This window comes from Sphaerodactylus townsendi, linkage group LG09 (assembly GCF_021028975.2).
Source record: "Sphaerodactylus townsendi isolate TG3544 linkage group LG09, MPM_Stown_v2.3, whole genome shotgun sequence".
In the NCBI taxonomy this organism is placed as follows: Eukaryota; Metazoa; Chordata; class Lepidosauria; order Squamata; family Sphaerodactylidae; genus Sphaerodactylus; species Sphaerodactylus townsendi.
The window spans coordinates 39,497,337-39,519,132 of record NC_059433.1 but is presented as its reverse complement, the minus strand read 5'-3'; the positions used below and the strand labels follow the sequence as shown (position 1 = coordinate 39,519,132).

The window sequence follows — 21,796 nt, the reverse complement described above, 5'->3', positions numbered from 1 at the left end:
TTCAACTGGAATGATATTCCTCAAAGTGGAATGACTGCCCCTGGGAGTCACAGAAGTGTTCTGCAACTAGAAAGACAACCCCCGGAGTGGAATGACAGTTCCTGGAACCAGATGAACTGCTGTCAGACTGGAATGACAGTCTTTAGAATGGAATGATAGTCCCTGAAATCGGATTAACTGCGCTGGGCATTCCAGTCCAAAAGCAATTTATCAAGTTCCGGGGACCATCATTCCTTTCTGGGCCTTCCATTCCAGTTGCAGAACATTTCTGCTTCTGTTGGGTCAGACATTTCTCTTTGGGCTTTTCATTCCAGTCCTAGAGCATTATGATAGAGCTCAGAAACCTCCATTCCTCATTTTCATTATAACTTTTATGTGCTATGATGTATTTCAATGGACCCCATGCTAGTCAGTTGGCATTCCTGGTTCCCATTACATTCAATAGTCATTTTAGTATCCTATTGCTCTTAATGGGCAATTTTGTCATTCACTTTGGGCTTTTCCCCACTTCAAAAGTGCAGTCTCGTAGGAACATAGGAAGGTCTATTTTTTAACTTTTTGGTTGTGCAGCTTCATTGGTACATACACTCAGTGCTAGCTCTCCTTCTCTTTGGCCCTTTCCCCACTTACCGTTTGCTGTGCGCTACTCTCCCCAAATAGCGCGGGGTCCAGCGGCGCTCCCCACAAGTCTGGGCGGCGACAACGCAGCCGCCCCGACTCTGCCGCTCTTGCGTCCCCTCAGCTCCAGTCATTTCTGGCGCTGAAAAAACGGCACTTTTCGATGACCCCACAGAGCGCGGGGCAGTGGGGAACACAACCCCCCGCCAGAAATGACTTGCGCTGAGAGTAGCGTGCTGCAAACGGTAAGTGGGGAAAGGGCCTTTGTAGGTTCATGCCTACGAAGCCACAACCAGCACAAAACAAAACAAAACAGCCCTTCGCACGCTTTGTACCCAGCCCTCTTAGGGCGGGAAAAATGAACCATATTGTTTTTCTGCTGCCTCCCCATCGATGTGACCTTGGACTGTGTTTTTCAAAAAGATGTACCTTCTCGCCAGTTTTTGAAAAACATGGGATGAGGGGGAAAGCGTGTGCCAGGGCCAGGATGGAGCCGATTTGGGTAGTGAAGCCAAACCAGGACTTTTACAATGAGTATCACACATTTTTTTTTTTACTGTGGGGAATTGCCCATAGTTCCTATTCCACTCCAAACAATCTTCTATTCATTGAACTTCTTGAAACTTTGCTCTTAAGAGGTAAAGGGATGTTTCTGCGAACATTGATTTGCAAAGGAACAATGGGATGAAGGACTTTTTCAGCTCTGTATATTTATTTTATACATTTTTACTTTGAAGAAGAGGCATGTATCTCTGCAGACATAAATTCACAGTTTTGAGAATGCAAAACCAAGCTTGTGTGATAATATCTTTTAGATGGAGAAATTGCCCACAATAATCTTATGGAAACCTCTTGAGGAACATGACATTGTAAACTGATTAATATAATTCATCTACCAGAAAATGTAACATTGCATGAATATAGTCTCTTTCTACATAATTAAAAACTAATCCTTATTTTATGATGAATAACCTTTGGACTGTAAAAAAACCCTACCGTCTAAACTCGCGTATAAGCCGAGGCACCTAATTTTACTACCAAAACCTGGGGAAACGTATTGACTCGCATATAAGCCGAAGGTGGGAAGCCGGGAGGCAGAGGGAGCTCCTTATTTGGGCAGTGACTCCCCTTGATGTCATTGCCCAAATAAGGAGCTCCCTCCACCCCCCGGCTGGGTTTGAGGAAGCCCAGCCTGCTGGGAGGTGGAGGGAGCTCCTTATTTGGGCAATGACATCAGGGGGAGTCACTGCCCAAATAAGGAGCTCCCTCTGCCTCCCTGGGTTTGAGGAAGCCCAGCTAGCCAGGGTTCCCCTTCACCCTCCAAGGAGGGCAGCAACAAGCGGCTTGTGCAGCCGCAGGGAGGTCGTCCCGGCCACGCCCCCAGCCTCGGCAGAGGCCTGAAGAGCCAGGACTCGTGTATAAGCCGAGGGGGCATTTTTCAGCCTTAAAACAGGGCTGAAAAGCTCGGCTTATACGCGAGTATATACGGTATGTAAATTATCTTTAGATAGATTTCCCCCCCCCCTCAAAAACCCCATTTAAAAATACAGTGATTTTTATTCATTCTGGTTACAACTGAAACAGGACTTGATCTGTTGATAGCTATTGCCAGCAATCTGAACCCCAACTGCAATTGATGCATCTGCATTAAGTGTTGTAAAAAAGTTTCCTTCAGTTTTTAGGGAAGTAGAGTGTATCTGGGAGTGTTACATTTTAAAATTAATTACATTATTTTGGATCATCTGAATAGTTGGGATTTTTATTTATTTATTTATTATTGCATTATTTCTTTATTTACTCCTTTAACAGGGGGAGGGGCTTTTGATCTTGAACACTATTGTCATAGGGATGTCTAGAACGCTTTATAAAAAGGCAGGTAAGCAAATTATCCTAGGACAGTGGTGGCGAACCTTTGGCACTCCAGATGTCATGGACTACAATTCCCATCAGCCCCTGCCAGCATGGCCAATTGGCCATGCTGGCAGGGGCTGATGGGAATTGTAGTCCATAACATCTGGAGTGCCAAAGGTTCGCCACCACAGTCCTAGGAAGTATCTCAGTTGCTAACGCTTGACTTTCATTATGATTTCTGTTAAGAGATCTTTCAAGCAGTAAACAATAAGCTTTATAACATTGTTCAGCTCCTAATCCCAAAAGCTTCTCTCCATAAAATTACCAGCAGAAGCAGGAACCGGAAAACTTCATAAGTAAGCTGGAGTATCAGGATTTTCAGCCTGTTGCTTTTTCCTGAAAAAGAGACCTCAGTATTTGTGTAAAACTATTTTCATATTATTTAGGATCTTGCCATCACAACTATCCTCAGTTTTTCACATCTTACACCTCACACCTTTTTGGCAATGGCGGCATTTCTTCCTCTGACTATTCTAGAGGTCTTCAAATGGCAAAAAATTTGGTGTACCGTTATGAGCTCACAAAGAATTGTTCTTGGTGGTGATGTCTATGAGGTAATAGTTTATAATGGGAATTTCTGTACTGGGCACCCTTGACAAGATGGGGGTAATGAGCAGGAAAGGGGCTGTGAACTAGCTAACTGGTCAAGTGTTTCAGTTATAGCCACAAAACCCCAAATGGTTGTATGATTATATTGCTGGTCTGACTTCTATGGATGAAACTAATTTCCAGGCAGTCTTGCAAATAGGTATGAAGATGACAGCCCTGTGCCCCACTGCTCTAAGCATTTGTCTCTCCTTTTAATCCTGCTGTCACTGCATGTGAGCGCTCTTTTTGCCAAGACAGTAAGTACATGGTAGTTTTACTTCCCGTCTGCTGTGGTTTCCCATCTGGGAAGCACAAGGCCAGCGCTTACCTCAGTCAAGAATGTGTGCCTAGATACAGGAGTCAGAGAGCTTCTGTCTCCCATGTTGGGAAAGTATAGCGATATGCTATTATTGTGTCACTTTGTAGTTTCCCAGGAGATGAGAGTGAGTTCACACAGACTTTGACAGTAAGATCGCACTGATTCACCTGGTTTGCAATTTATAACCAGGCAAGTATCAATCGTCAGGATAATTTAAAGATGAGATGGTTTGCTTTTTTTCTGAAAGAGTGGGGGAAAGAAATGTGGAATTGAATAGGAGTTCTGTGCAAAAAAAAGAGATAATCTAAACTGCGTGTAAATTTTCTAGCAACAAATTGGAGTGCTGCAGCCCCCTCAGCACTCTTGATAGCATATAGGGAGCAGCCCATTTGGTGCTGTTAGCATGTTACATGGTCTCCACTGATGATAGAAGAGATTTGGTACTGGATTTAGAGCAAACGTACATCATTGACAAGATCCTGAGCATCTTTAAATGTCCTTCTACCGATAAGAACTGTCCATTACCTGACTTCACTTTTGGATCTGTGCAGTGAAAGAATATAGATGTGAGGATACGGTGGGCAATCTGAAAATTCGATTTTAAAAAACCACACTCATACATTGTTTGCTCCCCACCTCCACCTCCGGTTTCTGCCCAAATTTTTCAAGTGGAAAAACTGGGGGAAGGTGATGGAAAGAAACTCTTGTGACATATGAATAAAATTCTTATTCAGGGAAGGTTTTTTTACCTTCAAAATGTATACTATGAAAAAGTCTGCAGACCTTTACAGTTTTTACATTAGAAAAATTGGGCAATTTGGGATAGCACTGAAATAAATCTTCTATAAAATCCATTCTCTTTTTTAAACGATAAAAACCTGGTCTTACAAAGCATTTCAGTCGTTCCAAATGCACAGCATCAGAAAGTTGGAAGACTTCCTACATTTTTCTAGTGAAAAAATTGGGAAAGTTTGGGGAGCCCTAAAAAGCCTTACAGACATATGCAATATTTCAAGGTTTTTATTGTACATAATTATGTACAATTTACATACAATTGAAAAACACTGAACTCTTTAATATATTATCCTTATTGTTTTTCCCAGTGGTCACACCTTGAATTTTGGAAACATTTTCTTTGAAATCATTCTGTATATCTCCTTTCCCCCTGTCATGTTGGGGTTTTTCTCCCTTGTCCCTCTTCAGTTGCATTTATTCCATACTCGGCTACTGAACGTATTCCTGGTGATGGTGGGATATCATTTACAACACTGAAGAATACCCCTCCCCCTTTTTATGCAGACGTTCTAGTGTTGCTGTGTAATTACATTTTGAATTGGCAGTTCAAAAATTCCTCAACTTCCATTTCTTCTATTGAGAACTATCCGCCCAAATGGAAGCTGAAACAACTCCTGGTTCAGGCACCATTATCAGAATAAAACACAGCCTACCCCACGACATGGCAAACCACATTTTCCAGCTAGATTTGATCTGCAGTAACACATGATTGTTATTGCAGCAATCCCCAGTTACATGCAGCGATTATTCATAGTACTGGTTGTTGTGGGTTTTCCGGGCTGTGTGGCCATGGTCTGGTAGATCTTGTTCCTAATGTTTTGCCTGCATCTGTGGCTGGCATCTTCAGAGGTGTATCACAGAGGGAAGTCTGTTACACAGTGTAACTGGAGGAAGATGGAGGTTAGGTGACTCCATGGGGGCATAAATAGGAGCCCTGTGTTTGGTGGATTGGAGAAATAAAGACTTCTTCAACATGACTGCATACTCAAGGGAAGTTGGCTTGGAAACAGATTGGGAAAAATTATGGTTAAAGTCAGAGGTGGGATCCAGCAGGTTCTCACAGGTTCCCGAGAGTAGGTTACTAATTATTTGTGTGTGCCGAGAGGGGGTTACTAATTGGTGATTTTGCCACGTTATTTTTGCCTTAGTTACGCCCCTCCTCTCAGCAGTAGCGCGCAGAACTTGAAGCAGTCTAGCAGGAGGTGCACTGGCAGGCTTGGCAGCCTGCACCTGCGTGCATTCGTTTCCCGCCCAAGGACCGGCGCAGTGGCTGCGTCCTTGCCACAACCCTGCCCAGGAATGCCCCGCCCCTGGAATGCCTGGACACGCCCCCGTCGTGCCCCACCCAGCCCCATTGGCGCTACGCCACAGTTTGAATCCCACCACCATGGGAACCTGTTACTAAAATTTTTGGATCCCACCACTGGTTAAAGTGCTTTGGAAAACAATGGAGGAAAAATGAAGAGAAATTTTCAGAACCAGAGGGAAAACTGTGTGTAATTAAAAGAAAAAGACCCATAGCATTTGGCGGCAAGATACACAGTGAACAACTTGTGGGGGAAAGGCCAATAGTGTAACATTTAGCTTAATATGAAAATATTCTGGCATTCCTACCTATTGTGATTCCTTATGAAAGTTTCTGGCCAAATAATTTACCAGATAATTTGATTTCTACATGAACTGCTATTTTTTGTATCTCTTAGATGGCAAAATGTAAAGATGAATGTGCTATGGTAGAATAGGGTGCAGCAGTTTGCAACTGTTTCTCAATGACTGCATATACATGCAGGTTTTCTTGTAGAAAATGCGGATTTAATACTTCTAAATTTCAAGCATATGCCAAATAGTACATTTTAATATATTGACCATGCTGTAAATAATGCATTTCATGTTAAATCAGTAAAGAAATGTTGGTTTGGCAGGAAAGTATATTGCAGATATTTCAATTTTTCTTAAAATTTCTGTTCTTTTTCTCCTGGGGGGGGGGGTGGGGATAGAAAAAAAACTGTCTCCAGCAAGGATCCTTTTACCTAAGGATAATTGATATAGGCAGTGTCATTTCTATGACTTTAGGTAGAAACCGTGACCATAGTGAGGAATCATATGTCTGGCCTTGGGATTCCCTCCTGGGTAAACCAACCCAAAGTGAAAATGTTAATTTCGGAGAATCTCAAATGAGCATTTCCTGTATTCTTTGTGGTTTAAAGAAGGCTCAAGATATAGTCTCCTTTTAAGAGCGTAGTCTTCATGATTTAAAATTAAAATGGTTAATTTAAAGGGTTTTGTATCCTTATATTACTTGATTGCTTGATCATTTAAAAATAAAGCAGAGAATAGTATAGTAGAAGTAATGATCCAGAGAGAGAAACAAGGGGGCAGAGGGTTATAAAAAGAAAAAAGGGCTACAATACAATACAATCTTTATCATATCTGATTTTCATTGAGGGAGTTTGAGTTTCCACGGAAACTAGATCAAAAAACCCTCTTGCCTGACAGCTGGTATATTGTATGCAGTTTTTATATGCTTGCCTTCAGATTAAAACCTGCAACTGCTAGTTTTACAAACCATTTTCTAGTGTTTTCAAAAGCTTTTTAGTTTTGAGTACTTTTAGAAGTAGGGAAGAATAAAGTAATATCTTCTAAATGTTCTCTTTGACAAGTGACAGACTGGCTGATAAGAGAGAATACATTTTTGAGAGTATATAATATAGTCTAGAGCACAGCCTGCAGTTTGAACTGGATGCATGAGAATCAAACTGGTTGTACATACTTTAACTGGTTGTACATACCAGGGTTGTACATACTTGAAAATAAGTTCCATGGAATAAAGTGTAAATTCCATGGAATAAAGTATATAGCATAGTGTCTTATCAGGAAGGAAGATACATGTTTGCATGAATAGGGGCAACTAAACAGCCTGTGTGTAAGAGGCAAGATGCTGAGTTCTACCACCTGTTACTCCTGAGAATTTCTTGTTCAGGTTTTTTACCTGTCTCAAGGAACAACCACATCTGTGGAGTGACCAATATAATGAAAGTAAATGGGGAGGCACCCCTATGAACTTGGAGGGAACACTGAGAATCTGAATAGAATTAAAAAGGAAAGGTTGTACAGGGGAATTATTAAAGAAAATTGGGCACCTGCAGTGATCACATTTCCCCACTTTTGCTTCCTTCCCTCTCCCCCACTTCTCTCAGTCTCTCACTCTTTCTCTCTTCTGCCACCCGCATTCGTACTGTCTCTCTTCCTCTTCCCCCCATCCCATCACTCTTTCTTTCTGTCCCTCATCATCCTCCCAGTCTGCCATCTGTTTCCCCCATCACACAGCAGCAGTGGGGATGACAGCTCTCCTGGAATCACAATGGATCTCCCAACTACAGAGCTTAGGGTTGCCAGCTTCAGGTTGGAAAATTCCTGGAGTTTTGGGGTGGAGCCTTTGGAGGACGAGAGTTGGGAAGCAACCTCAGCAAGATGCAGTGTCATAGAATCAAAAGCAATGTCATAGAATCCAAAATAACTGATCTATGTTTCTGGGAGATCAGTTGTGATGCTGAGTGATCTCCAGCCATCACCTGGAGGATGACAATGGCAGTTTCTCTGGAGGAAATGACTGTTTTGGAGGGTGTGGTTATGATATTATACCATTTTAAGGTCCCTCCCCTCCTCAAACGCCACCCTCCTGAGGCTGCAGCCTGCAAATCTCCAGAACATTCCAGCCTGGCAACCCTATTTTGTTCACACCCAACAACCAACCTACCTACCTTTATCTGCCCCACTCTCTTAAGCTTTCCATCTCCTTCTCCCCTGCAATCTCAGCCTTGGAACACTGAAGTCTTTCTCCATAGTGGAGACTAAAGCCTCCTTTTTACCCACACAACAACCCTTTGAGGTAGGTTAGACCCAAAGTTTGTGACTGGTCCAAACACCCTTTTACTGACAGAACCAAACCTTGGAGCACTCTAGTTGCCTAGCGACAGCCCCTGAAAAAAATTCATTGCTTAAAACTACAGGCACTCCTTTGATCATTTTTATCTTTTTATAAGATTTCAGATTTTTCTACAAACCTAGGGTTCTCTGCAGGTTTGTTGAAAATTTTGTCTTGCCTATTCTTAGTTACATTGGATTTAAAAATCCAAAGATTTGCTGACTTCACTATTGGAATATAAGATATCTAGCTTGAGGAATAAAATAATATGGTCCTGGGAGAATAATTCCAAATAGTTTAAAAGAAGGGAAGTATAATGTTGGGGAAGTGGGGTGCTGGGGTAATTTTGGTTTGATTACAGAATTGGAATTTGGAGAGCAGTTCAAACTTTGATATGATGATGATGATGATGATGATGATTTGTTTTTCTAAGAAAAACTTTTTGTTGCATATACTTGTATGCAGAAGTTTGATGGCCAGATAATATGAAAGGCTCTATGTTCTGTCTTGGCAATGACCAAAAACCTTATTCAATGGCCTGATGTGGCATGTAGAAAGGGAGCTGGTTCTGGCATTGAGATGGGGCAGGGCAAAGTGGGAGAAGAAAAAAAATGAATGAAGTGGAGGCATGACAGCAACATGGCAAACACAGTTCTAAAGACATTTGCTTTCTAGATGAAGCCCATTGATTTAAATGGGATTCAGATCAATGCAGTTAGCATGGTAACAATTAAAGGAGTACAAAATATTTTGGAATGCCAGATTACAAATAGTGCCTGGATGCTAGGAGTCGGCACAGAAACAACCTTAATTAATTAATCAATTAATTAATGCTAGAGCGATAAACATGAATGCTTTCACAATCACTCTAACAGTGAATATGAACACCGATTATACTCACAGTAGAAAGTCATATAAAGAACTAACTTCTTATAATCCTTGTTTAGAAATTAAACATTTTCTTATTTTATCTTCTGTATTAGGAAGCGTGTTTGTGGCCTTCAGACAACTCTTCTTCACGTCCAGGAGCTTCAGAGGTAGGTTTTCACTCATATTTCACTCATACCATATATACTCGAGTATAAGCCAACTTTTTCAGCCCATTTTTAATGCTGAAAATCTCCCTCGGCTTATACTCGAGTATATATGGTAATTCCAAGATGGCGGCCGGAGCTGGGGCTGCTGTGGGGATCTGGTAAGCATGTTGCTGCTTTTTTTCTCACCAGAGAGCTGTAAAAACAAGCTATAAGGACAGCCTGCATAGCATTACAACTAGGGTGTGTGTATGTGTGTTAAAAGAAACCGAGGCATTTATCTCCGAAGGGTTATTGGTGCATTGCATTCTAGATGAATACAATTCTTCATACAGTAGTTTACTGCCAAATACTAATGTTGCTGAAGACAGACTTTTTTGGAGCAAAGTTTAGGCTGGCATGGCTATGAATCCCAGAATTATTCTACATTTGGAGGAAAACAGTGGTTCATTTGTGTTCCTAGAGTCCTGGAAAGCTGCTCATCCCTAATGCAAACTCTGTAAAGCAACTCTATCTCATTGCTCCAAAATCTTCTGTTTTTAGCTGCTACTGAGTCGCTTCCAGCCAAGTTCGAAGGCTTATACTCGAGTCTATAAGTTTTCCAGTTTTTTGTTTTAAAATTGGGTGCCTCCGCTTATATTCGGATCGGCTTATACTTGAGTATATACAGTATTCCATGAAGCATAACTTGCCCCTCATGCTGCTGTTGATTGGCAAATGGGACTGTAGCTTTGATAAATGGAATTCAGAGAAAGTGTCTTCAAATGTATCTTTAACGGAACTGAATGTTAAAATAATCGGTGGGATCTTTAGGATGGGATGGGGTTTTTTTTTAAAGTCCTGCTTTGCCAAGGACAGTATATTGTAGTGAGGGTGGAGAGAACTCTGGTGTACTGAGTCCAGGATTTTTTTATATTCCTGTCATAGGGTGGTGCTGAGAAAGACAGATCGGTTTTTGTTTTTTTTAACAGAGATCATGTTTGGGGGTTAGAAATTTCCTGCTTTTTTGAAATGATTTGTTTTTAATGAGTATGTAAAAGGAATCTTTGTTTAATGATTAGGCAAGGTTGCTATTTTTGTTTCCTATTATAATTGATTTGTTGAAAGAAAAGCCAATGGTCCTTCTAAAATTCTTCCTCTGCTTAATTTGTTCTGTCACTACAACTCTTCTGCTCTTGCTTTTAAATGGCTAGGTTATGTAATGCTTTTAAGAACATTTTCTTATTTTGAAACTATTCCAAGACACTGCTGCCTGTGTTCAGTGTCAGGGTACATGTTTTGTGTTCTCTGTGGGTTACCTTTGTTCCCTATATTAACGTGTTTAGGTTAGACTTTACTGGGTGAATAATAGTTTCTTTGTCACATTACAGATCATGTATGCCCCACGGTCCAGAGACAGGTTTACTGCTCCATCCTTTATGCAGAGGGAACATTTCAGTCGCTTCCAGCCAACTTATCCATACATGCAACATGAGATTGATCTGCCTCCTACCATTTCCCTCTCGGATGGTGAAGAGCCACCACCATACCAAGGGCCATGCACACTGCAGCTTCGGGACCCAGAACAACAGATGGAACTCAACCGAGAATCTGTCAGGGCACCACCCAATAGGACTATATTTGACAGCGACTTGATAGACATTTCAATGTACAATGCGGGCCCTTGCCCACCAAGCAGCAATTCGGGCATAAGTGCAACCAATTATAGCAGTAATGGAAGGATGGAAGGACCACCCCCGACTTACAGTGAGGTCATGGGGCATTATCCTGGCTCCTCTTTTTTTCATCACCAGCAAAGCAATGCACCTCCTTCATCACAGAGGGGAAGCAGACTTCAGTCTCAGCAAAACAATTCAGAGAGCACAATAGTCCCCGTTAAAGGCAAAGACAGGAAACCGGGAAACCTTGGCTAGGTTTCTTTTCCACGTGCACTTGAAAAGAGACGGGAGAATCAAACGGGGGCATGATGGATGTTTCAGTGCTCCTGTGCACAATATTGTTAAGTTTCATGTAATACACAGTTTAGTAAAACCAAACGTTCAAAACTGTTTTTAGTTTCTGATTCCTGTTGGGGGAATTGCATGAAATGTGGTTTAAGATAATTACAACCTTCCATTCAGTTGGCCACAAACAGTGTTTTTGGAAAATATATTTTTTTTAATAAACTATTTGAATTATTTAAGTCTAAGAGGTAACTTAGCACAGAATATGGCTTGTACAGCCTGTTTTATATTACGCAAATGGCTAAAAGGTGTAGAGAAAGAGTTACTAAGTAAATGGGGGCAAAATTGGCCAGTTTGCTTTCCCCTCCCCATCCCTGAGCGTGGAATTTTTTATCTCATCATTTCTGTTTTGTGTGCCAAGGTATAAAGTTTTTTAAAAACCCACAAAAACAAGATGAATTCAAGGAGTTAATTTGTGTTGTGATACAAGTATGTTAAATTTGCACTATCTTTTAATGTTTTTTTTAAAAAAATATATGAGGGAGCTGTTTAACATTAAGTTCTTCTATATGTTGTCTTTTCACCTGTGGAATGACGATTTCTGAACAACCCTCTTCAGGACTTTGCCCAGCCCTCAAGTAATAATCAACAGTATGAGGCTATTGAATTTAATCTAATATCTACTATTTTACATAAAAATTAAGTAAATGTAAGAGGTCTTTAACATGCTACTTTTGCAATAATTTGCATTCAACAAGCAGTGCATCAAGATGTATTGGAGTTACGGCTGGAAGAAAGGAAAGGTGATATGGAAGTTTACCTCCTGGTTTTAGCTAAAAACCATTTGTTTAGAAGCAGATGGAAATGCTGGACACGTTTGCTTCCCCCCCGCCCAATTATAACAAACTTCTACTGCTTGTTTCCTTTCTCTTTTTTAACAATGCCGTGTCAGCAGGTTTTTATCTCCACTGTAGCCCATCATATATTCAATAACATAACATGGCATCCTACAATAAATGGTATTAAATGCAAGGTGGGTTTTTCCTGTTAAATCACACTTCTGTTGTGCTTTTATAGAATTGTATGTCTCTTAGTGCTGAGGATCCATCTCACTCAAGTGGATACACCTCATCAAGTCCTCTCTTCATTTTACGTTGCTTCTTCAACTGGGTAGGCATCGCTAATGGACTGTGTAGAGCCTGTACCGTTAGAATACTACTGTGAATTGTCTGGCAAAATCAGCTGATCAGGTTGTAACTGGCATAGCCCATCTTTATGCATTGATCTGAATTGGTTACGAAAATCTACAAGCAATCATGTAATTGGTTTAGGATCAGCTGCTTTCTTATTTCATATTGGCTTGCTTTTAGGTTGTGGTTTCAATGTGTAGTAGAACTACAAAATCCCAGTAAATTTGTTCTGTGATATGACATTTGAGAATAATTGGTTATTAATTTTGGTTCTTGCTATCTGTATTGCAGTAAAAGCAAACATTTGGAAGGCAATTTGACGAAAAGTGGTTGTGAAATCAAGAGCATGCACAAAGCACAACAGGCACCTAATATGCAGTTAGCCAATGGACTTAAAAAAAATCTGAGAATCAAGAGTCTTAATTTTGATATTCCACAGAGAATTGTAGTTGCATAGTGGAGATTTCTTTTAGACGGAGTCTCCCTTTTCTACGGTCTTAAGCATAGCATTTTGCTAATCAAAACAGTTACGAGTACACAGACTGCACTATACAAATGTACTGTACTGTAGCTCTTGTTCTATTTGTCGAAGCTTGGAGCTCTGTAGGACTTCCACATATTAAAGTAATGTAGATGAAGCCTGGTCGCTGAACTGAGTCTCTGATCTATGCAGAGTTTTAATGCCAAAACAGCATGTGCGGTGTGTTTTGCTTTTGTTGTCCTTTTGTAAAAATGCTTTCATAAGCCTAAAGTGGCTCATGAACTCAACAATGAGCTGGAGGAGCACTTAAATAATTATTCTAAAAACAGAAGGACTTCGTTTGTAGCTGGACAGAATTTACTTGCATATTGTCCTGAACTAGCTCCAATTTTCAAGCTGCTCTCCTGACTTACGTAGTATCCCTGTGTTGTCTTTATTATCTTCAGTTTGTCACATAACTGTAAATATCTCATGGTAGCTTTAATTCCATGAATTGGCTATCTCAGCTAGCATGAATTTCTGTATCTCTCACACACTGTACCTTTCAATGTAGGTAAAAGTATCCAGGTGACTTGGTAGTGCCCATTTAATAATACCTGAAGGATTGATGTTTAGTGAAAGAGAACTATCAGATATTCTCCAACACCTGTCTCATTTGACCTTTCTGAGAGAAACATCTCAATTAGATGGTTAGAGATGGATCTTGGGTATGAATTAATTCATTTGAGCTGCTATAATGCTTAGAACTCATGTTGAATAATTTTGTGTCTGTAGGAGGAGAGCCCTGTTGTGTTAATTGGTTAACCAGTCAAACTCCAAGGCCTCTGAAGTGAAGCAGTAAGTCATTGGAGCTCTGTTGATCAGACTAGGTACTACCAGGTCAGCATTAGATATTTTATTACATTGAGTCCAAGATTTTCTCATGGAATTTCTATCTCCCAAAAGGGCATGTGCTTTCCTTTAAGGCAAACCTTGAATAACTGTTTCCCACTGATTTGCACACCTGGCTTGATATCCAGATTGCCCTCTTTTTATTCAAGGGTCCCATTCATTTTTGCTCTATCTTGTATGGCTCTGGACTGTTCATGCATTAGCAACGAAGCCCCTGTCTACCTGCACAAACAGCCATTTGTGTTTTGTATCTAAGTATTATAATTGTACACTCTTTATCCCCCTTTTCCATTTATACTTGCATAATCTCCAGAATAACTGTGAGTACTTTTAAATAGTACCCTCCTGGGCCTTACTGGAACAATTTTTTTCTTTCTAGATTCTAAGTATTCAGAGAATTATTCCTGCTGTCATCTTCTAGAAACTCTCGGTGGTTACAGCATCATCCCAGATTTTGCTTGATAACAATAGTTGCTCCAAACCTAGGATGAACATGGATGGCACTGGAAGAGAGTTCTTTTGCAGGTGCTCCTTAATATACTGTTGGTAGGGACCCCTGTAAGTATGTGGCAGATTTTTTTTTTTAAAGGCCAGGGATTTGTTGCGATTCTTTAGTACGAGAAGATTCTTTTCCTCCTTGGCAATTCCTGCTGCGATATGGAGTGACTGTTATTGTTCCTTTTATACTGTGAAAATATCATATTTACCTGAAAGAAAGATGAATATAAAACGACACCCTCTAAAAGGTTGTGTACACATTTTTTAGAAATCATACCTACCTGTAACTTTTGCCCAGATTTAAAAATATCCATCTTTTTCTTGATGGCATATCTAGGATGGGAAAACCAGTCTTGCTTTCAGCTAGACAGGGTACCATGAATGAGTTTCAATATGAAATTAGTTTTTAGGATCCAGATGAAGTGCTGTTGAAATCTGAATTTCAATGTCTAGTCATCTAAAGTGGGCAAAGTATGTTCCAGTAACAAAAATAAACCCGTTACACTTACAGTGATATTCAAGTGTGAGCCTGTTTTTTTTAATAGGAAAAGACTCTATTGGTCACCCTGGAACAAATTAGTAAGCTAGTAGACATTGTATGGACTTGTAGCTATTACCTGCATGACTGATTTCAAGCCAGATATTAGGAGTATATTGGTTTTGAAGATGATCCATTATTGTCTTTCCATTTGTATGTGAAGTTTTAAGTCCCCAGAATTTTAATATTCTGGTATATAACATCTAAAGGAAATATTCTGTACATTTTGTCCATTGGACTTCTTTTTATTAGGCTTGTACACATTGTGGACACCAGTAACCCTTTTTTTAAAGTTTTGCACAAAATACCAGTATTTTAAATGTTCTTTCTTTCTTTCTTTCTTTCTTAGATTAGTCTCTGAAATGGTAGTTATCTCTATGTTATAGGGCTCCTTTTCATTGCTTACAGAGAAAATACACTTGCATTAATTTTAAAATTGTGAGGGATAGGAGACTACTTTTGATCTGTTCTGTAGGTCCTTCTCTTCAATGAAGGCCAATGTGGTTAAGGTTGTGCCATGTTTCTGGATGAGAACAGTAGGAAAAGTCTAGTTCCATCTTCAAAGCTATCAATTCCAAAATGGAGCGCTGAGGCTTACAGAGTAATTTAAGAAATTAGGTTTAAATGGTGGTGTTATACAACTATAGTGCAACCTTAAGTAGAAATATACTTTTAAAAATCCTTTAAAGTCAGTGGCCTTAGAAGGATGTAATTCTGCTTTGGGTAACAATACTAGGGCCCTAATGCCCACTCTTCAAAATGGTTTGGCTTTACAAGATGTTATCAGTGAAAATCATTTACTTTGTAAGACATTTCTCGGGTACAATGCCATAGATTCCACCTTCCAGAGCAGCTACTTTCTCTAGGCGAACTGATTTCTGGAGATCAGTTGTAATGGTAGGAGATCTCCAGCCCACACCTGGAGGCTGGCAACTCTACTTGTACACCATGATCACATGTCACATTCTCCTGGAGGTGGAGGACATCTTCATGGGTGTTTCCCAATCATTCTCAGGGAGGCAGGAACTCAAATCTTGTCATTTCTCATAGAAGGGTTGGGCACCCATCTTGTCCTTCAGTATTTTTCAGGTGTATATTCTCATTTCTTCACTGTTCCCAAGCGGAACAGAACATTTTAGGGGAGCTCTCAGAATCATAGAGTTGGAAAAGAATGTAGAGTGTTGACTGAGGGCACAGAGTTTATGCAGTTTGAGAACTGACTTCTTTGCCAAAATGTTGGGATTGACTTGGGTACCTTTCTTAATTTCCATCTCTATGAATCATCGTTCCAAAGACACCATATAACTTTCTAAGTATTTTAAGGTAACAATTTAAAAAGCTGTTTTCTGTCTTGGTGTGTACATGCATATGTGCAATGTAGGGGGAGTCTGACATTGCAAACCTAGGACCAAAGTAGACATGACACCATCCTTCTGTCCAGCATGGGGACACCACTGCCATTCGAAAGCCTAAAAAGAGTGGTTTAAAAATGTCATGAGGGCCCAATCCTGATCAGGCCTGCCATACAGTAGGATAAAGCATTCCTGTTCATCCTCTCATGTGCCTTTTAAGGTCTCTCTTGTAGCATTTTTAAAATCACCCATTTTAGACTTTAAAATGGTAACTGAATCGCTTAGGTAGATATCAGGATACACCATGTCTAGTTTGACCCTGAGTCTCCTGACAGAATGTAACTGTAGAATTTCTTTGTAAACAGCAGTGTATAACATATTGGATCTTACCTGCTTTTTCATTGATACAAGAAGGAACTGAGTTTCCTCATGGAAACCCCATCCCCAAATGGCTTTTTGTTTATGCAGATTTCACAATTCCCGGCAAAACATTTTTCAGACAAAAGCAGCCCCTTATTTCTCTTGCATCTGTGGAGAAATTGGTAGGATCCAATCTAATGACTTAAAAAACAAACGCTCCATGGTAAACTGTTTCAACCATCTGTTCAAACCCTAAGTTCAAAAAACCCTCATTTTAAGATAAGGTCCAATTAGTTGTAATAGCTCTTCTAGATGTAAAAGCATTACAGCTTTACACAATATTTTGTGATCTTTTTAAGTTTTTCAATGGGATAAATAAAATGGAGAGGAAGATTATTTTGCATCCTGCTCTTCCCTGTCACATAATATTCTTGTGAATGTGTGATATCATGGCATAATAGGAAAAACCAGTCAGCATTCGTGTCCTGAGGGACTGAAACTTTGTACGTAGAACACTGAATTTCTATGGTGGGAATGAAGAATGAAAATGAAGCATGTTTCCATAACTCCTTGGATTCATCTACATGATTTTTACTTTTCAGCATTTGAAATTATGTTTTTTTTCCCCAGAGGAAAGGGGTTTTGTGCATATGAAAAATGTTTAGAATACTAGGACAGTTACTGTGAAAGACATAAGGATATTTCTAGACTGGGAAAAGGGAGAGGGGAGTTGATTGTCAAGAGTATATCAGTCATTGTGCTTGACAACTGTAGGTCCGTCCTGTGTCTGATCGCTGCTGGATTAAATAACAGCCAAAAGATCTGGAGTGTTTGCATCAACGATGACTTCCATATTTGTTGCAAACTGCCCAAGCTAGTTGGTAGGGTTGGATGCAACCAGCTTTTCTGCTGGTGGAAAAGGGAGGAGGGAATCCATACCAAAACAGCTGTGGTAGGGATAATGAGATCAGTGCAGACAAAAGCCTTGAGGGACAGGCAGCAGCAAGGAGAGCGATTAAGCGAGATGGAGTAAAAAAAGTGAGTTGGATCCAGCTTTTTGTGTTTAATCGGCTTCAGGAAGGTATTATCTGGATGCAGCTTACTCACACCTTTTGCCGAGTGAAACTGACCTCCTTAATTGCTTATCCTGTTTTTATAATGCTGTATAGAAACCAGTCTTGTATTTTCATATAGTTGTGACTGCTAGAAAATTGTTCCTTGGTTCCATAGGAACCATTCTTCCCGCCCTTCCCCCTGGCACAACAGTATGATCATGGCCATGCAGACTCCTAGATCTCTGCTGCCCTGAACATACTCTAATACCACACTGTCATTTGTTCTTTTGTCCATGTTTTGATGTAATTCAGAAAATCCAGATTTTTTTTTCATAATCATCTCTTTTTGCTGTTTATCCACCAATAGGCTAAAGCACAGATCCACTGTCTTTTTGATTACTACTTAAACTTTCATAGCTGCAGTATTTTCTGTGGTCCAACTTGTATTAAAAAAAAGAACTATCTTTTTTTTTACTGTGAAAAGAAATGCAAAAACAAGGACAACTCTAGAACCAGCAACTGTGCTAAACTTGCCTTTTGTGAGCTGATGTATCATGTGTTCCCTTTGTACTGAGAAGGCAGTTGGTAGCCTAATTTTTAAGGAACAAACAGTTACTAACTTTGCGGAAGGGAGGGTTGTGTTGTGTTATTTAGGGGACTCTTGTAGAAGCAAACCCTACTATTTTATATAGGCACTGTGGAGAAGAATAAGTGGGAGGAAAAACTTGAAACATTGCAATTAAAATATCCAAACTCATTTTCAGTGACATTTCTCTCTCAAATTTATGTGCCATGCACAAAAATACTTTGAGGTATGTTCTAATGTACTTGTTCCACAAGATTAACCAGTATAGCCAATGGAATTTTTATCTCGTGCTTCAATATGGTGTACACTTGTGTAGCTGCATTTATTGCTTATGTATTCCAATTTTCATGATTTTTCTTCCAGAGATAGCGCAAGGACTTATTTGATGAAGCTGACTAATAGTACTTGTTTATTTCTAGTGTTGAGGTCATTCTGCATTTCCTAGTTGGAGACTGGTCTCAGAGAATGTAGCAGGTATTTGGTCCATTGGATAGCGGGGAAATGAAAATTATTTTCACTTTAATGTCTCTATTGCTTCTTATCTAGTTCCTACTATTCTTCCTCTTTTTTGGGAAGTATTAAACTATTAAAAATTACCCTCCCCAAGGCCCTTTTGATTGGTGCAGAAATGGCCAAGTAATGAAGTGTGCTTCAAGGCAGCAGACTACTGTGATACATACCCAGACTTGCTTATCTTTGTCTGTGGGTATATCTTGGCTCATATTTGCCACAGATTATCTGTGGCTCTTACTTCATGAATGGAAGTTAATGAGTGGCACAACTCTGTTGTTCATGAATGGCACAACTCTATTGTTGCTTGCTATTGCATGTTGTTTAAAATATCCTCTTAAATCACTAATCCTCTTAAATCAAACATCTGAGGTACGGCTCCTTAAAAAAAGGGGACATGGCATGTGCATCTCTCTGAGTAGAGTTGGAAAACAGGAAGCAAATTTGTCTCCTTTTCTTAAATACAGTACAGGATGCTGAGGTTTCCCTCTCACAAAGGACTATTTCTCCAGTTATGTATTAGAATCCTTGGGGGTAGGGAGGAGAAAGGTTTCTGATGCTACTTGTGCCTAGAAGTAGATTTTAAGATACTATATGATACTTGATACAGAGTAAGGCAGGGCATGAGATGAGGGTTTGATCAATGCAATTAGTGATGCTATCTGAGAACTTTCTTCCTAAATTAACTCTAAATAATATAATAGCATTGCTTTTGCTATAAATCTTTCTAAAGAGAGTTTCTTAAACAGTAGATTATGCACAAGTTCATGCATATATTAGTGAATTAGTAAGCATAGTTATCTCTCAATAACTTGAATGAGTTTTGTGCTGCTAGTTATGGTTACAACCAGTGTGTCTACATTTTACTATAGCAGGCAAATACTCCCCACATGGAGCCAAGCTAGGAAATTAGTCCTGTGTGACTCAAGTAGTGGTGTTCATAATTTGGATTGTCCCTCTAGCTTAAAGTGAGACATGTAAGCAGCCATAAGGTAACAGTGACGGTTAAATGGTATTGGTAGGACATGTCTACATAGGGAAGGTAATGTGACTCAATGGAGGAGCATTTACTTTGCATAGAGAAAGTCTTTGGTTTAGCCCCTGCAATCTCCAGTTAAAGGATCTTAGGTAGCAGAAGCTGGGAAAGACCTTTCTCTGCTTGGAGATCTATTGCCAGTTGGAGAAGACAATGTTGAACTAGGTGGTCCTTGGGTATAAGGCAGCCCCATGTGTTCACAGGAGGGTCTAATTGGGGTTGTGTGTGTTTGTACACTGAATCAGTCTGCCCTGCCCCCATGCTTTTAAAAGCATTGTAAGGATCGAAAAAAATGTATATTCTTGGCACTAATTCGTGATGTCACCATAATATCATGTTTTATTGATGACTGATGTTATGCTGCTGTAAGTGGACGGTCAATTGCCCCTTAACATAAATTTTGAAAATATTGATGCTCAGTGCAATCCTTTACCTGCTAATCACCATCAATACAAAATGTTAAAGCTACAAATAGGAAGCCCTAATACTTTATTTAAACCATTTTACTTCTGTTTCTTGTATGAGAGAAGCCGAAAGGGAAGGCTGATGTATCTCTAAACCTGTAACATGCAACATGGTCCTTCCGATTGGAGGAGAGCCCTTTGTTCCAGTCCCACCCATAAACCACGCTTATTTAGGTTGCTATTCTATGCTTGCTTGCTTGGAAACAAGTTCCTCTGGACATCAGTGAAAACATCTTTCCATTCAAGTTTGTACAGAAGCGAGATATTAATAGCTATCTTGATGCTTTGTAAAAGAATGTTGTATGTGTTAGGTTTTTGCGAGAGGCTTTTGGCTCTCTCCCCCTTCTCATTCTTGTCTTAGTTGATGTTCTACTCATCTCTCATTGTAGATCTTGAGCAAATAGGAACTCCGCCCCCTGCATGCTCTAGCCTTGTTCTTTCAAAACCCATTGAAGTCAGTGCAAAGACTTCCACTGACTGGGATGGCTCTTGGAATCGGGCCTTGCACTGCCACTTTTGTTGTGCCTCACTTAAAATGGTGCTTTTTTCAGTCTCTTCTCTTCCGTTTGTCTCTTCTGATTTTGATTTGTAAGGTGCTGTATATAACTTGAATATATTATGCACATATCCTACCCAGTGGGTAGAACAAATACAAAACCATTGTTAATAGTGTAACATAATGTAACATAATGTACAGAGGATAACTGTTTTTGACACACAGGGCATAGAATTTGTGAATGCCTGCTTGCATGCTTTGTCCTTCTTTTATAACGGAATTTGCTTACAAATGACACAACATCTATGTATTTTTATTTTCTTATGAAATATCAATATACTTATAAGGCGAAAAAAGGAAAGCTTGAACAAACCACTTTTGATTAGCCCGTTGGTCACAACTGGTTGTCTGATGCATTTTCACTGTGAGGAATCGTGTGTGTGTGCGTGTGTTTGCAAGTGTGTATGTCTCTTTTAAAAGATTAAAAAAATCTCAGCTTTAACGTTGTTGCTAGCTGCTGCTTTTATTCGTTGCTTTATTGTTATGAAATTGGACCAGTGTTGGTCACTTTCCCCTTCAGCTATTCATTTGTCATGTCAACATAAAGATGGGCCAAATCCCTCCCTCCCTGTTATATTCCTTGTATTCCTTCTCCCATCCAAACACTTGCCAGGATCAATCCTGCTTAGCTTCCAAGATCATGTGATATTAGGTCAACCTGGGCTTTCCAGGTGAGGCCGCATTTGAAAAACCAGCACTTAAATTTTAAGAGTTGATTGAAGTGGGAGCTGGCTTCCAAGCCCACTTGTATGAAATGCAAAATGAATAAAATAGATTTTTTTTATTTTGAAAAAGCATGAAGCTGTAGTTCACTTCTAATGAAGGGTGGGTCTAGGGCAGGGGTGGGCAACTATGGCCCTCCAGATGTTCGTGGACTACAATTCCCATCAGCCCCTGCCAGCATGGCCAATTGGCTACTCTGGCAGGGGCTGATGGGAATTGTAGTGCATGAACATCTGGAGGGCCATAGTTGCCCACCCCTGGTCTAGGGGGTGTATGTGCTAGACTCTTGTTTTCCTGTCAAGTCTCAGTTTGGGCAACAGCAAATGATGGACAGGTTTGAGCAATACTGTAACACTTCTGAACATTGCATTGACCTGAGTACTAGCTTCGTGCACATTTGGTTTAGTTCACAAGTGTTCCCAT

General features: G+C 40.0%; 1 protein-coding gene across 3 annotated transcripts in view; it reads left to right on the top strand.

Moving 5' to 3' along the window:
- Positions 1–21,479, top strand: part of LDLRAD4 (low density lipoprotein receptor class A domain containing 4) — a 278,555-nt gene extending 257,076 nt beyond the window's left edge. For all 3 annotated transcript variants that reach the window (XM_048508462.1, XM_048508464.1, XM_048508463.1), the window contains 2 exons: positions 9,140–9,193; positions 10,561–21,479. In XM_048508462.1, the coding sequence (XP_048364419.1) occupies positions 9,140–9,193; positions 10,561–11,103 (597 nt within the window). In that variant the 3' untranslated portion in view covers positions 11,104–21,479. The remainder of the gene's footprint in view (positions 1–9,139; positions 9,194–10,560) is intronic.
- The last annotated feature ends 317 nt before the right edge of the window (positions 21,480–21,796 follow it).